Source organism: Alosa pseudoharengus, unplaced genomic scaffold (genome assembly GCF_046254945.1).
Source record: "Alosa pseudoharengus isolate Yale_2024_CS ecotype anadromous, Long Island Sound unplaced genomic scaffold, YU_APseudo_1.1 YU_APseudo_1.1_scf_5, whole genome shotgun sequence".
Classification (NCBI taxonomy): domain Eukaryota; kingdom Metazoa; phylum Chordata; class Actinopteri; order Clupeiformes; family Clupeidae; genus Alosa; species Alosa pseudoharengus.
The window spans coordinates 22,862,330-22,876,463 of NW_027468837.1; the positions used below are offsets into that span (position 1 = coordinate 22,862,330).

General features: G+C 48.6%; 1 protein-coding gene across 3 annotated transcripts in view; it reads right to left on the reverse strand.

Moving 5' to 3' along the window:
* kcnab2a (potassium voltage-gated channel subfamily A regulatory beta subunit 2a) overlaps positions 1–14,134 on the reverse strand; it is a 131,395-nt gene that overhangs the window by 30,734 nt on the left and 86,527 nt on the right. The window contains exon 1 of one of the 3 annotated variants that reach the window (XM_076267759.1): positions 11,794–12,002. The exons of the other annotated variants lie outside the window; for them this stretch is intronic. Coding sequence (XP_076123874.1) covers positions 11,794–12,002 — 209 coding nt within the window. Of the gene's footprint in view, positions 1–11,793; positions 12,003–14,134 lie in introns of those variants that run through there. 3 annotated transcript variants of the gene reach the window in all.

The window sequence follows — 14,134 nt, forward strand, 5'->3', positions numbered from 1 at the left end:
ATGCTTTAAATATGCGGTTTGAAACTAATGGAAAAATTGTGTACTTCTGCTTCACTTTTTACACACCTTCAAAAGCACTGCCTTAAAAAGTAGGCTGCCTCAACTTAAGTGGGCCAGTTTAGACCTTGAATAGTGCAGTCATGGTGGAAACAAACTTGGATAAAGTTGAAAATCTACTAGTTTTAAAGAACCACATTGTACCAGGTTTGCAAGCATAAGCGTATTCTTAGTGAGGGCTTGACATGGGAGACTAATTTGAGTGTGTGTGTGTGTGTGTGACTAGGGACTGTCATCCTCTGTTTTTCTCACTGGTTTGTCATGTGTGTGTGTGTGTGTGTGTGTGTGTGTGTGTGTGTGTGTGTGTGTGTGTGTGTGTGGAGACTGGTCCCTTTGTCAGCAGTGTGTCGTGCTGAATATTTCACAGCCCGAAGCCTGAATACTGCATGATGGACAAGTCCCATCGTCCGTCGTGTTGCCTCATGCCAACACAGAACCAGGCCAGAGCAGCCCAGGACCACTTTGATCTTCTCTGGACACGAGAGAGAGAGAGAGAAATAGAGAGAGCAAGAGAGGGAGGGAGAGAGAGAGAGAGCGAGAGAGGGAGGGAGGGAGAGAGAGAGAGAGAGAGAGAGAGAAGGGGGGGAAGGGAAGAGTGGACAGAAGTAGCGTTTGAGTGAGATGCAAGGGAGAGAGTGCAACAGAGTGAGAGAGAGAGAAAGAGAGAGGGAAGAAAGAGAGAGAGAGAGACACAGAGGAAAGTGAGAAAGAGGGAGAGAGAAAGAGAGAGAGAGAGAGAAACAGAGAGTGAGAGAGTTGTAGAGAGAAAGGGATAGAGAGGGATTGAGAGTGAAGATGGATGGATGAATAAAAAGAGAGCGAGATAAAGAGAGTGGAGTGCAGCACGGCACACGCAAGAGACTGAAAGCAAGGGATGCACACACAGTCCAGCCAGTAATGAGTTTTCCCTCCTTCCAATCACCACTACAGCCAGCCCCCATAACAAAAGACAGAGAGAGTGAGAGAGAGAGAGAGAGAGAGAGAGAGAGAGAGAGAGAGAGAGAGAGAGAGAGAGAGAGAGAGAGAGAGAGAGAGAGAGAGAGAAGAGAGGAGACTTCCAGGGCTGGCTCCTGAATTAGCCCCAGTCGGGGCCACTGCAGCTGACTCATGTCCCCACGAGGCCTTATTACCCCTTCAGCGGTGGGGGTCAGTAAGTGTTTGCCCCCCAGGGGCGACATGCGTACCGAACATCCGAGTCCACTCCGGCCCTGTCCTCAAACCCACAGAAGCTATTCTGGGACCGGAGCGCTGTTTGTTTTGCAGCGATGCATCCTTCTCAACTAGCATCGGTAAACACAAAAAAAGTTTTATCTTCCTTCATTCCCCCAGCGCCATTAATGAGGTAGACTGAGGAGCACAGATGCACAAGTTTGGTATCAGAAGAAGTCTCCTGTACTGCTGCCAGAGGCTTAAGTACACAGGCAGTCCTGGTGCAAGTCTGCTGATATTCCAGCTCAACAGCCAATCAAATAAGTATATATACTCTTTTGATCCCGTGAGGGAAATTTGGTCTCTGTGAATTAGTGAAACACACTCAGCACACAGTGAACACACAGTGAGGTGAAGCACACACTAATCCCGGCGCAGTGAGCTGCCTGCTACAGCGGCGCTCGGGGAGCAGTGAGGGGTTAGGTGCCTTGCTCAAGGACATTTCAGCCGTTCCTACTGGTCAGCGGGGTTCGAACCGGCAACCCTCCAGTTACAAGCGAAGCGCTAACCAGTAGGCCACGGCTGCCCCAATATAATATAAAAATAGACCCCTCTCTTCCCACTTATTCACCCCTTAATGCCATGTTGTTTTCTGTGTAGCGAATCAGTGTTAATTTGTTTAGTTTCCTATTCACAGAGCCAGCATAGTGCACCAACACCAGACGCAGACACCTTTTTATGGCTTGTGTTTTTTTTGGGCCAGTGTTGTAGAGCTTGACGAGATGTGTCCTATTGTGTCATATTGTGTATTTGTTGTTTTCGGGCTACCTTGGAAAATAGATTTATATCTCAATAATACTCGCTTGGTAAAATAAAAGATAAATAAAATACAAATAAGTAAATACAAATAAATAAAGTGTAATGAGTTATAATCCTAGACTTCAACTTTATATTGAACTTTGCCACGCCTGTGGTAGTCCATGCAACCCGTAAGTTTGTCTATGGAAGTGGGTCTGCCTCTTCCATACCTGGGACCCAGGGCTGAGCTACACCGAGACAGAGAGAGGGAGAGAGACAGAGAGAGGGAGCGAGAGAGAGAGAGAGAGAGAGAGAGAGAGAGAGAGAGAGAGAGAGAGAGAGAGAGAGAGAGAGAGAGAGAGAGAGAGAGAGAGAGAGAGAGTAGGAATAGCCGTCCTACTGACCCCAGCCCCACTGCTTCTCGGCCAGACAGTGGAAACTGTCGCTCGTACTGGAACCAGAGTTTCAGACACCATCGGTGGACATAAATCAGCCTGTGTGTGTGTGTGTGTGTGTGTGCGCCCATGTGTTTGTGTGTATGTGTGCACGTTAGAGCTTATAATTTACTACCATTACCCATAAACATTTGGCATTTATGCTTGCGTGTGTGTTAATGATTACTCCATGGTTACGCTCGAACACACACACACACACACACACACACACAGAGAGTGAAATTAGAAATGAGAACAACTGGTTTGATCTTTGCTCTTTCCATGAGCAGAAACAACGCTCACTTATTTAATAAGCATTAGTAAAGAGTTCCATTTGCTGCATTCTACCACTGCACATTAACCAGCATGGTGTAAGATGGGTCCAGTCAACAACCACTGCTGCTAGCCACTCTGGGCACTGTTTGGGTACTGGGTCCATCCCAAATAGACCAGACATCACCAATAATCTGTCCACACACAGAAACTCTACACACCAGCTGAGTAGAAGTCGTATATGGGGTTGGGTTGGGTTGGGTAGGGGGGTAAAGGGAGCCTTGAAGGAAGGGAGATCGGCAGCTTTAAACAAGAATCGTGAGGATGACAAGCGAGAAAATAAATACAGCCCTGGAATCCACTTGACTATAAATACGCACTTCAGACACACACACACACACACACACACACACACACACAGTTCCCATTACGCGTACACTGTTCAGGGTCTTTGTTCTTTAAAATGTTTTATGTAATGTGTACTGAGGCTGCAGGTCCACCGCCTACACTCTGTCTAAAAGCAGCTCTGCTCCACCTGAGAGGGCCTCCTCTACGCACTGCAACCAGAACCACATGAACTACCGACCAAGCGCTTCAGAACCCACTGCCTGGTGACACTCTACACTGCAACCCACACACACACACACACACATGAAGCTACACAAACACAGAATCTAACCAACCTACACAGACACAAAACCCCATACTCTCTCTCACACACACACACGTACAGTACGTACGCACGCTGAGCATGAGTACGCACAATGAGCATGAGTGCCCTAAATGGCTTCTTGAAAATTCATCAGAGCCAGAGGTGGGCCTATATTCAGGTATTCATTGGAAGCCTAAAATGCAATCTCCTCAGCGGGCCGCTTCAAGCACTTTAAAGGACTGCAGCAGCCTCAGGGGACAGTGCTGAGCTGGAATGGACACACACACACACACACACACACACACACACACACACACACACACACACACACACACAAGACTAGCGCTTGATCCACTGTCCACATACTTGAAAAAGGCTGGAGTGGACACAAGTGTTTGCCCTTGTTCAGTGAGACAATAAAACATTATTCATTGTCTTTGGTCATTGAATCTCAATGATGCTTTTCGCTTGGGACACAAATCAGTACGTATCTTACGCCCACTAATGGATACACAAGTCTGAATAGTATAGAACACTACTGAATAGAACTAACTAGTCTGCTAACCCCACATATTAGCTCATGTCCTCTAGAAGGCTTGACACGGACTGAAGCAATGCTGAGAGTCTGAGTGTCGATTCTATTTTTCTCTCTCTCTCTCAGTGGCAACCCCCACTGAATACACAGTCCATTGAAGAGGGACAGTGAAGCATAGTGATGAAACGCTATGGCACATTACAGCAGTGTGAGAAGCGCTCTGAGAGAAGGCTCTTTGCTGAGTGGGTGAGAACAGTACATAATGAACTGTACCGAAGCAACTGAATGTCTAGGACACAGAGATGTCTTTGGTTCTGACTCTAGAGCCCTGAGTACTGGGCTCTCTATTGTTCTGTCCAAAGGAACCCAGACGGTCCTCGTTGTCAATCGCCATTACTAATCCACACACCATGGTTTCTCAAAGGAGGGGTTTTGTGAGCTTCGCCACAAATACGTGTTTTGATGCCGCAGCAGCCCCCCTCTGGCCTTTACATAAGGCCCAGCTAGCGGCCGGTCAGCAGAGCCCCAGTAGAGCGAAGTCCAGACAAGCGCAACTCCACCGGCTGACTGCACTGAGGAGAGATTACTCAGTGATGGGACACTGAGACGCACTAGTATGTGTGTGTGTGTGTGTACATGCATGCGAGTGAGTGTGAGTGAGTGAGTGAGTGAGTGTGTGTGTGCGTGTGTGTTTGTGCGTGCATGCATGCATGTGAGTGTATGTGTGTGTACGTGCATGTATGTGAGTGAGTGAGTGTGTGTGTGTGTGTGTGTGTGTGCGCGTGTGTGTGTGAGCGCCTTTGATGTGAACGTATCCATTTCCTTTCCAATTCCCTTGCCGCTTCTTCCACTCTCTCTGGTCTCTCAGAGTGGTTCTGGCATCCTGGAAATCCTCCCCATAACGCTCAACCTTCCCCTCTCAGTGAGAAAATAGAATAATGAAAATCCTGAAAATCCCATAATCAAATCCCTGACTGCGTGGAACAGGAGCACGAGCACAAACACACCCACACACACACACACACACACACACACACACACACACACACACACACACACACACACACACACACACACACACACACACACACACACACACACACACCAATGCCAAGACTAATGAGGGAGAGGAGAGGGGGGAAGGTAATGAAAGCTAAACGTTTCTCTCAGGCATAACAGCGCAAGATTAATACAGCTATTTCTAGGGGGCCTCCACAAAAGACAGTAACCAGAGAGAGAGAGAGAGAGAGGGAGAGAAATGATAAAGAAAACCAATGAGAGATGGGGAGACACAGAGGAGTGTAAGAGGTGAGAGTGAGAAAGAGGGAGTGAGAGAAAGAGAGAGGGAGAGAGAGGGGGGATAAATAAAACCAATGAGAGAGATGGAGAGACACAGAGGAGTGTAAGAGAAATGAGAGTGAGAAAGAGGGAGTGAGAGAAAGAGAAAAAAGAGAAGGAGGGGTGGAGAGAGGGAGTGTGAAAGACGGAGTCTGCGTGCTATCACAGAACATGCACAGGCTTAATTAAACTCACATCAGTCAGACACACTGCAGGCAGAGTACTCATCTTCAGTTTCACCAAACACGCCATTCTCATCAGAGCTAGGGATTACACTAAACACACACACACACACACACACACACAAACTCTAAAAACACAAGCACTGACTGATGCATACAGTCTATTCAGCTGTATCCATACTGCAGTAAATATGATGCACTTTGTGGAGAGTGGAATGCGCAGGTAAGTGAGAGCACTGGTAGCAGTGTTTGTTGCATGCTGTGTAGTGTATAGTGTGTGTGTATGTGTGTTGCGGGGGGGTTTCATACACACACACATTCTCACTCATGAAAGACAAGCTGCGCACGCACACACACACACACACACACACACACACACACACACACTTCCCACTACTTACACATAAACACATTGCCCATCACTTACACTTGCACTAATTTCTGCAGACTAGTGCAAATGTGTATAAATGTTGAGTGATGCACCGTCAGAACCATCATACACAGACACACACACACACAGACACACACACACACAGACACACGTGTGGAAGCTTTGTGGAAGCGTTTAGCTGCTTAACCATAAATAATCCTGACAACTGTCAGATGCCTGAACCGCCCCGTCCCTGTCGCTATTGGAAATCAAACTTGATTAGGAAGCACCAATCAATCATGTTTTTGACGTTTACTTACCGAGCTAACTCAAAGACACATCCCAAATGTATCGGTGAGGACTGAGGAGTTTCTTAAACGCTCATTTAAAATGAAATCTCAGCCAGCTGTTGGATGCAAATGTAGAAATGGGCCCATCTGTTGCAACATAATTAACAAGATATGCTTTTTGACAGAAGAGAGGGGAGGAGATTAGATGAGAAGAGAGGAGAGGAGAGGAGATGAGAAGAGAGGAGATGAGAGGAGAAGAGAGGAGAAGAGAGAGGAAGAGATGAGAGGAGAAGAGAAGGGAGGAGAAGAGAGGAGAGGACTAAGGAGGAAGAGAGGGGAGGAGGAGAGGAGAAGAGAGGGGAGGAGATGAGAGGAGAAGAGAGGAGAGGACTAAGGAGGAAGAGAGGGGAGGAGATGAGAGGAGAAGAGAGGGGAGGAGATGAGAGGAGAGGACTAAGGAGGAAGAGAGGGGAGGAGATGAGAGGAGAAGAGAGGGGAGGAGATGAGAGGAATGAATCGATCTCAGTGTGGAATTGCTCACATCAACTCGTGCCTGCGCTCGTACCGTCAGCATGCTCCTAGCAATTTGTGTACCATCTGCCTGCTGTCAAAACTGACAATGGTGTGTCTGCGTACGTGTGTGCGCTTCTGTCAGTGATTTAGCCTCAGCAATAATTCCACTGTCTCAATCCCCATCCCCCACCTCACACACACACACATGCCAATCAGCCTATTTCTGGAGAACAGCCAAGAGCTTGAACAACTACAAATGAATTAGTCTGGAATCATTTGAACATTTGCATCCTCAAGAGAGTGACGATGGCACCTTTTGGGGTACTTTGGGCAAAAGTCTCTGCAAAATACCATAACCATACTAAACGCTGGTGGGAAAGTTTAGGGGTGCTGTCTTCCTTAAGTTGACAGGGATCATTATTATTTGCAGGACTTTCCAAACACATGGAGTATGGAAACATGGACAATCAGTGGAAACCTTAGCACTAAACTCACACCAAAATAGGTCTCTACAGTTAACCTAACAAGGCCATGGACTTCTGACTTGGATTTGTCATGATGGAGAGACTCCCCATATAAAAACACACACACACACACACACACATGTATGCGCGCACACACACACTCACATATTCCAAAACCGTGAGAACCTGGTAAAGGCATCCATGTGGCCTCATCCCTGAGGGTGGTCTATGGTTGCGTCTCTCCACTTTACACACACACACACACACACACACACACACACACACACACACACACACACACACACACACACACACACACACACACACACACACACACACACACACACACACGTATTCAGCGACAGAGAGAACCCTGTAAAGACATGCATACAGCATCGCACACACTTAAGAACCCATGAAATACAAACAGTGTGACACACACAAAAGACGTGGGTCAAAGACGCATGTATTCCACGACTGTGACAACCCAGTAAAGAGATATAGACGGCCTGACGAGGGTCTTCGGTTGAACCCAACGCCGCCCCCCCCCCCCCGCACACACACACACAGAAGAAGAGTGCAGTAAGAGGGGCCGTATGTCACCCAGTCAGCAGCAACCAGAACAAATCTGCCTAAGCTGAAATGGAGACCTGAATGCCTCAAAGGGGTGTGTGTGTTTGTGTGTGTGTGTGAGTGTGTGTGTGTACGTGCTTGTGATGAGCTTAACTAGCAAGACTGAGAGAAGCGGAAAATGAGCGAGAGAGAGAGAGAGAGACTGTATCTGTGTGTGAGTGAGAAAGAAAGTAGGGGGTGTAGGGGGCAAGGAGGAAAGGGGTCTTATGAGATTGACTTCAGCACCTGCTCCAGTGGCGCGACTGTGTGTGAGTGTGCGTGTGAGAGTATGTGTATGTGTGTGAGTGAGTGAGTGTGCATGCTTAATGTCTAATTCACATAATCATAAGGCTGGCTGAGTTCATTAATGAAAACCTGGCCAAGGCAGAAATCTAAAGTCTGCCGCACTGAAACAGGGCCTTGATCCTCTGCTCTCTTTTTCCAATCGGTCTCTGTAAGTTGTTTTTACACACACACACACACACACACACACACACACACACACACACACACACACACACACACACACACACACACACACACACACACACACACACACACACACACACACACACACACACACACACACACACACACACACACACACACACACACACACACACACACAAAGGCTGTGAGGGCTTGGGACAGTTCTGCCCAAACAGAGTCTTTTGCACAGTGCTGCTTTTGGCGAGGCTCCTTTCAGTCAACCTTCAACAATGAACCGGCAGTCTGGGTCGGCATGCCGAGTGGACACACACACACACACACACACACACACACACACACACACACACACACACACACACACACACACACACACACACACACACACACACACACACACACACACACACACACACACACACACACACACACACACACTCTCTGAGCACAGGCTCTGCAGGCGGCAGCGTTAATGCATTGTGCCAGCGGTGCGTGTCAAGCCGACTTTGTGGCGCTGCTGCACCTTCTGTGTCAGCACTCTCCTCTTGGAGAAGTCTGCCAATGTGCACACACTCATCCAGCAAATACACACACAAAAACAAATACACACATACAGTACATAAACAGACACAGACACACCCATACACACATCAAGCGCATGTAAACATTCAGACACATGTGTAGATCTGTTACAAAGTAGGAGGCAGAAAGCTTTGCATGTTTGACTGACTGTGTGTGCAGATGTATTAAATGAATGCATCTCTCTCTCTCTCTCTCTCTCTCTCTCCTCTGCATTGGCATTGTTGTTTTGAGGTCACATTACGGAGATGCAGCTTGACACGAGGGAACACACACTACCTCTGCCCAGCTCTCTAGTCCCCTCAGGGGTAGACTGCCAACACACACACACACACACACACACACACACACACACACACACACACACAGACACACACACACACACACACACACACACACACACACACACACTCTCCCATGCCTCAAGCTTGAATATGCCTTTTCCCTGCCCCTCTATCATATGAATAGATCAGTTGTGCTAGTGTGTCCGCACGCATGTGTATGTGTATGTGTGTGTGCTTGTGTGTACAAGGCCGGCAGCTCAGTTAGATGCTCACATTATGCTAGGGCATTCCTTCTGCATGGAGATGCATGAGCAGTCTGTGCATCAACAAGGATGTGCGCACACACACACAGTCCTGTGAGTAAGGCTCTTAGCAACCATGGCACAACATAAAGATCCCCCTACACACACAAACATACATTTTCACAGGCAACAGACCAACACACACTCTCCAGGAAACAATGGGCTTGGTGATGAAGGCAGTCAGCTTCATTAGGGCTTCAGTGGTAACAGTTCCCCCACCCTCATGCCAAGACTCACAGCAGCCGCAGAAAAACAGCACACATGAAATATATGCAGCGTGAAAACGCAATCTGTTTGAGGATGTGTGAGCACCAGTGTGCAAGCGAGAATGTACGTGTGTGTGTATGTGTGTGTGTGTGTGTGTGTGTGTGTGTATGTGTGTGTGTGTGTGTGTGTGTGTGTGTGTAGATACTTTCCCAGTCCATGTAACTATTATCTCTCAATTCTAAATATCCAACAGTGATATTTGGCCAGTATGAGCAAATGGAATGGGAGATTGTTTGGATGGAAGATGACAGTGATAGGGGTCCCTACTAAACCCATCTAAATCTGTAATAAGGGCCGTGTCTGAGTGGCTATCATCTGGTAACAGGATCCCATTGAAAGGGATTCCATTCACTCATAGAGCGCTCTGAGCCATTGTGGCCTAATGGAAGTCATTTTCCATTGGATCATTTTCTCCTCAAAAGGAACCCGGTGGTGTTAGCTTCCCATCTACTGTATGTACACACACACACACACACACACACACACACACACACACACACACACACACAGAGAATGCTAATCCGGAAATGTCTGGCCGATTGAAAACTTTAGACAAAGACTTCACATGAATATGGCCCTCTATGAATGAATCTTAAACCACACAATAAACCTTCAACACCAAGTAGGCAAATGATGAGAGACTGCAAAAGAGTACAATAATACTAGAGTGAGATTAGGTTTCATTTCCGTGACACAATTGTTTCAGAGGAATGGCAAACAAAAATGATGGAAAAAAAAAAACCAAATGGTGATGCTGCTAAGTGCTCTGGGCATTTCTCTGGCAGAGAGAGAAAGAGGAAAAGAGAGAGAGAGAAAGAAAGAGAGAGAGAGAGAAGGGGAAGAGAGAGGGAGAGAGAAAAAGAAAGAGAGAGAGAGGGAGAGAGAGAGAGAAAGAAAGAGAGAGAGAGAGAAGGAGAAGAGAGAGGGAGAGAGAGAGAAAAAGAAAGAGAGAGAGAGAGGAAGAGAGAGGAAGAGGAAAGGGTTACAGGAGTTAAGTTGATGAGAGTTTATTGATATGGATTGGTGAGTGTGTGTATAGTTCTCAGCAGGACAATTAGGTTACGCCGCTTGCTGCTCATCACGGCCGGCATCCATCTTCCCCAGCGCGGGCTGCACCTCTGTGCCCCGCTGTGAGCCATAATGGCCTCCCACTGGACAGCCTGATTTCACCAGTAGCCTCTTCACATAATCACCTCCCTCCACGCCTCTCCTCCCGCAGGGTCGCATCAGAGCCTCCTTCCATCACAGACACTTAGCGTCCGGACCCAAACTCCGCTCCCTGCGCTCTGATTGGCTGCTCAGCCGGGCGCACCAGAAAGCCCTCTTGTCAGAGCCCCTTAACGTCTAGGCCAAACTCTGCTCGCTGCACTCTGATTGGTCAGCTGGCAGAGATACTCCAGCACTTAAGAGACGGCACTTTTTGTCTCACTTCAGAAGAGGCTGATTGCCAACGGATGCCGCGAACGACCCTCCCTAGTTAACCTTTCCTCCATCTCTCTCTCTCTCTCTCTCTCTCTCTCTCTCTCTCTCTCTCTGGGTTTGAGGATGGGAGCCAAACTGGTAACTATAGCAATGCTCTGGTGAAATCAGCGCCCTGGCTGCAAGGGTTGTTGGAGGAAGAGGAACGAGGGGAGATGTAATGATTTATCTTTAGTTCAGCGTGTCGAGGCTCGACATAGTCTGTGCGCTTTGGCTGAAGCCGAGACTGCTGAGAGACATGCTTGTGAAGAGCCAAACATGCCTCTCACTCACCCCCCACCCCAAAGGAACTAAACAGTCTAGTTCTGCTAAAACATTTTGAGCTGTGGTTCCAGCACGTACTGTAGGTTCTCATTTAGGCTCTTAAGAAATGCATGAGTGCAATTTAGGTTTACTTTAACATGTTCTGTGTTGTGGCTCCACAAACACACTTCCGATCCTGCCAAAATACAACTGAATACACCATGGGTCTTTAAAATATTCTGTGCTGTTGCATGAAAGTATTAATTCAATGGAAGCTCAGCCACTTCTCTAGTCTATGTTCTAACATTCTTTTGTGCCTATTTTTTTTTTTTTTTAATGCATGTTCTACCCAATGCTTTCATTCTTCCCAATTGTTTTGTACAACTTTCTGGGTTTTCATGCATGTTCTCTTGCTGTGGAACAGTTCGGTTGCATTTTACCAAATATTCTAACAATCTATTGTACAACATAGTCACCATCAATGTTGTATTGCTGCGAACACTGTGGTCATGTACGTTGTCCTACCTATACTTCATGCCAGTCCTTATGCTCTGCTCACTGCACGATGGTGCGCTCTGGACGGACAGCTGTCCGAGGCTACGCGCCACCATGGCGACGGCACGGAACTTGCTGCGTGGGCCACTGGGGCTGTTGGCGTTCTGCTGGCGGCTGAGCCGGTCGTCGGTGCTTCTGCTCATGGACCGGTGGTCCGAGCACACGAAGGACACCTGCATCCCGGCGGAGGGGGTGCCGGTAGCGTTGGCGACGGAGCTAAACAGTGTTCCTCCGGCAAGAAACCGCACAAGGTGAAAATGCTTCCGCTTCCACTCTCTCTGGCGGAGATGGAGTTCTGTAGCTCCCTTCCAAGAGTAAAACAAAAGCACCCACACACACACACACACACACACACACACACGTGTGCATGCAGCAGTCTTTGAACCCGATGCTGGCCAAGGGGAGTCAAGCGCTCGGAGCTCCCCGGCACGGAGTGAAAGCCGGAGATGGAAAGCGATCCTCTGAGGATGTTTTCAAAAAACGCGTCCGAGAAAGAGTGAAAAAGAGAGAGAGAGAGAGAGAGAGAGAGAGAGAGAGAGAGAGAGAGAGAGAGAGAGAAAGAGAGAGGGTCCGAGCAAAACTGAAGAGAGGCGCGTCAGGTTCTCAGGTTAGTCCTGAGGTGGCGGCTGCCACTATAAATACTCCACTGAGAGTCGCACCCGACTGCGCTGCGCTCACAGCCACACACACTCTGAGCTCTCTCTCTCTCCACTGAGCACCGACAGAGGGAGAGAGAGATGGGGAGAGAGAGGGAGGGAGGGAGGGAAAGAAGGAGGGAGAGAGGGAGGGGGAGTGAGAGTACAGCACAGAGAGGGAGAGAAGGACAGCGTTGAGTATGAGAGTAAAGGAGGGAGAGAGGGAGTGAAAGATAGAGAGGGTGAGAGAGAGGGAGAGAGAGAAAGAGAGAGAGAGAGAGAAGAGGGGGGGTAGCCTGACCAGCAGAGAGGAAGAGAGCACTAAAGGAGAGGGGGAAAGAGAGAGGCAGCAAGGGAGAGCAAGTGAGAGAGAAGGAAGAGAGGAGATAAGCCTGGACTACCTCTTCTCCTGACTCACTCTCTCTTGCCGCTTGTCCTCTCCCCTTTTTTCCTCGCTCCTGTTTTTCTATTCCTCTCTTCTCCTCTCACTTTCTGTTCTTCTCCTCTCCGCTCTCACTCGGTCCTCTAGGAGAGTGCTTTGGCTGGGGGCAGTCACACACGTCCGGTCCTATACGACTAACACAGCTCCCTCACTAACACACACACACACACACACACACACACACACAAAGGAAGCTCTGCTGAAGTCCATCAACCGCATGCACACACACATAAAACTGAGCGCAAAGTCCTCTGGGAAGTGTGCATATTTCTAATTTCCATTTCTTTCCACTGTCTTTCTTGTCCACACGCACGCACACGCGTGCGCGCACACACACACACACACACACGCGCACGCACACACACACACGCACGCACACACACGCACACGCGCGCACACACACACACACACACACACACACACACACACCTCGTTCTTTCTCTCTTGTCCCTTATCTCTTTGTGCTTTGTTCCTTCTACGTCGCTCTCCTGTCAGCGGCTTGCCTTGGTCCCCTCTCTCCTGCTCGTCCTCCTCTGCGCTCTGCAGGCAGGCAGATTGCGCTGGAGGCTGCTGGTTAATCTGGCTCAGCGCTGATAAAGAGATGGAGACGGAGCCGGCGAACGGACCCCCTCAGGGATGGGGGAGGGGGTGGCGATGTGTTGGAGGAGGCGAAGCTGGCTGCCGTGTGTGTGTGTGCGTGTGTCTGTTTTGTGTGTTATGTTATGTGTGTGAGCATGCGGTGTGTGTATTGTTCGAGGCGTGTGTACGTGCGGTGAGAAGAGATGAGGACAGGAGGAGGACTGGTAGAAGATACTGTAGGAGCTCTCAGGTGAGCCTCAAGCCCTCCATGGTGCAGGTTATCTCCAACAGACCACACAGATCTCATTCACACAGATCTCATTCCCCTCTCTCTCTCTCTCTCTCTCTCTCTCTCTCTCTCTCTCTCTCTCTCTCTCTCTCTCTCTCTCTCTCTCTCTCTCTCTCTCTCTCTCTCTCTCTCTCTCTCTCTCTCTCTCTCTCTCTCTCTCTCTCTCTCTCTCTCTCTCTCTCTCTCTCTCTCTCTCTCTCTCTCTCTCTCTCTCTCTCTCTCTCTCTCTCTCTCTCTCACCGCTCACTGCTTCTTTTTATTTTCTAACTTACAGTTTTTCTCCTTGTGGTTCAGAAGTCTGAAAGCTGTCTCAAGCACAGAGCAGGCCTACACTAGGGACACACACTCTCCCTCCCTCCCTCCCTC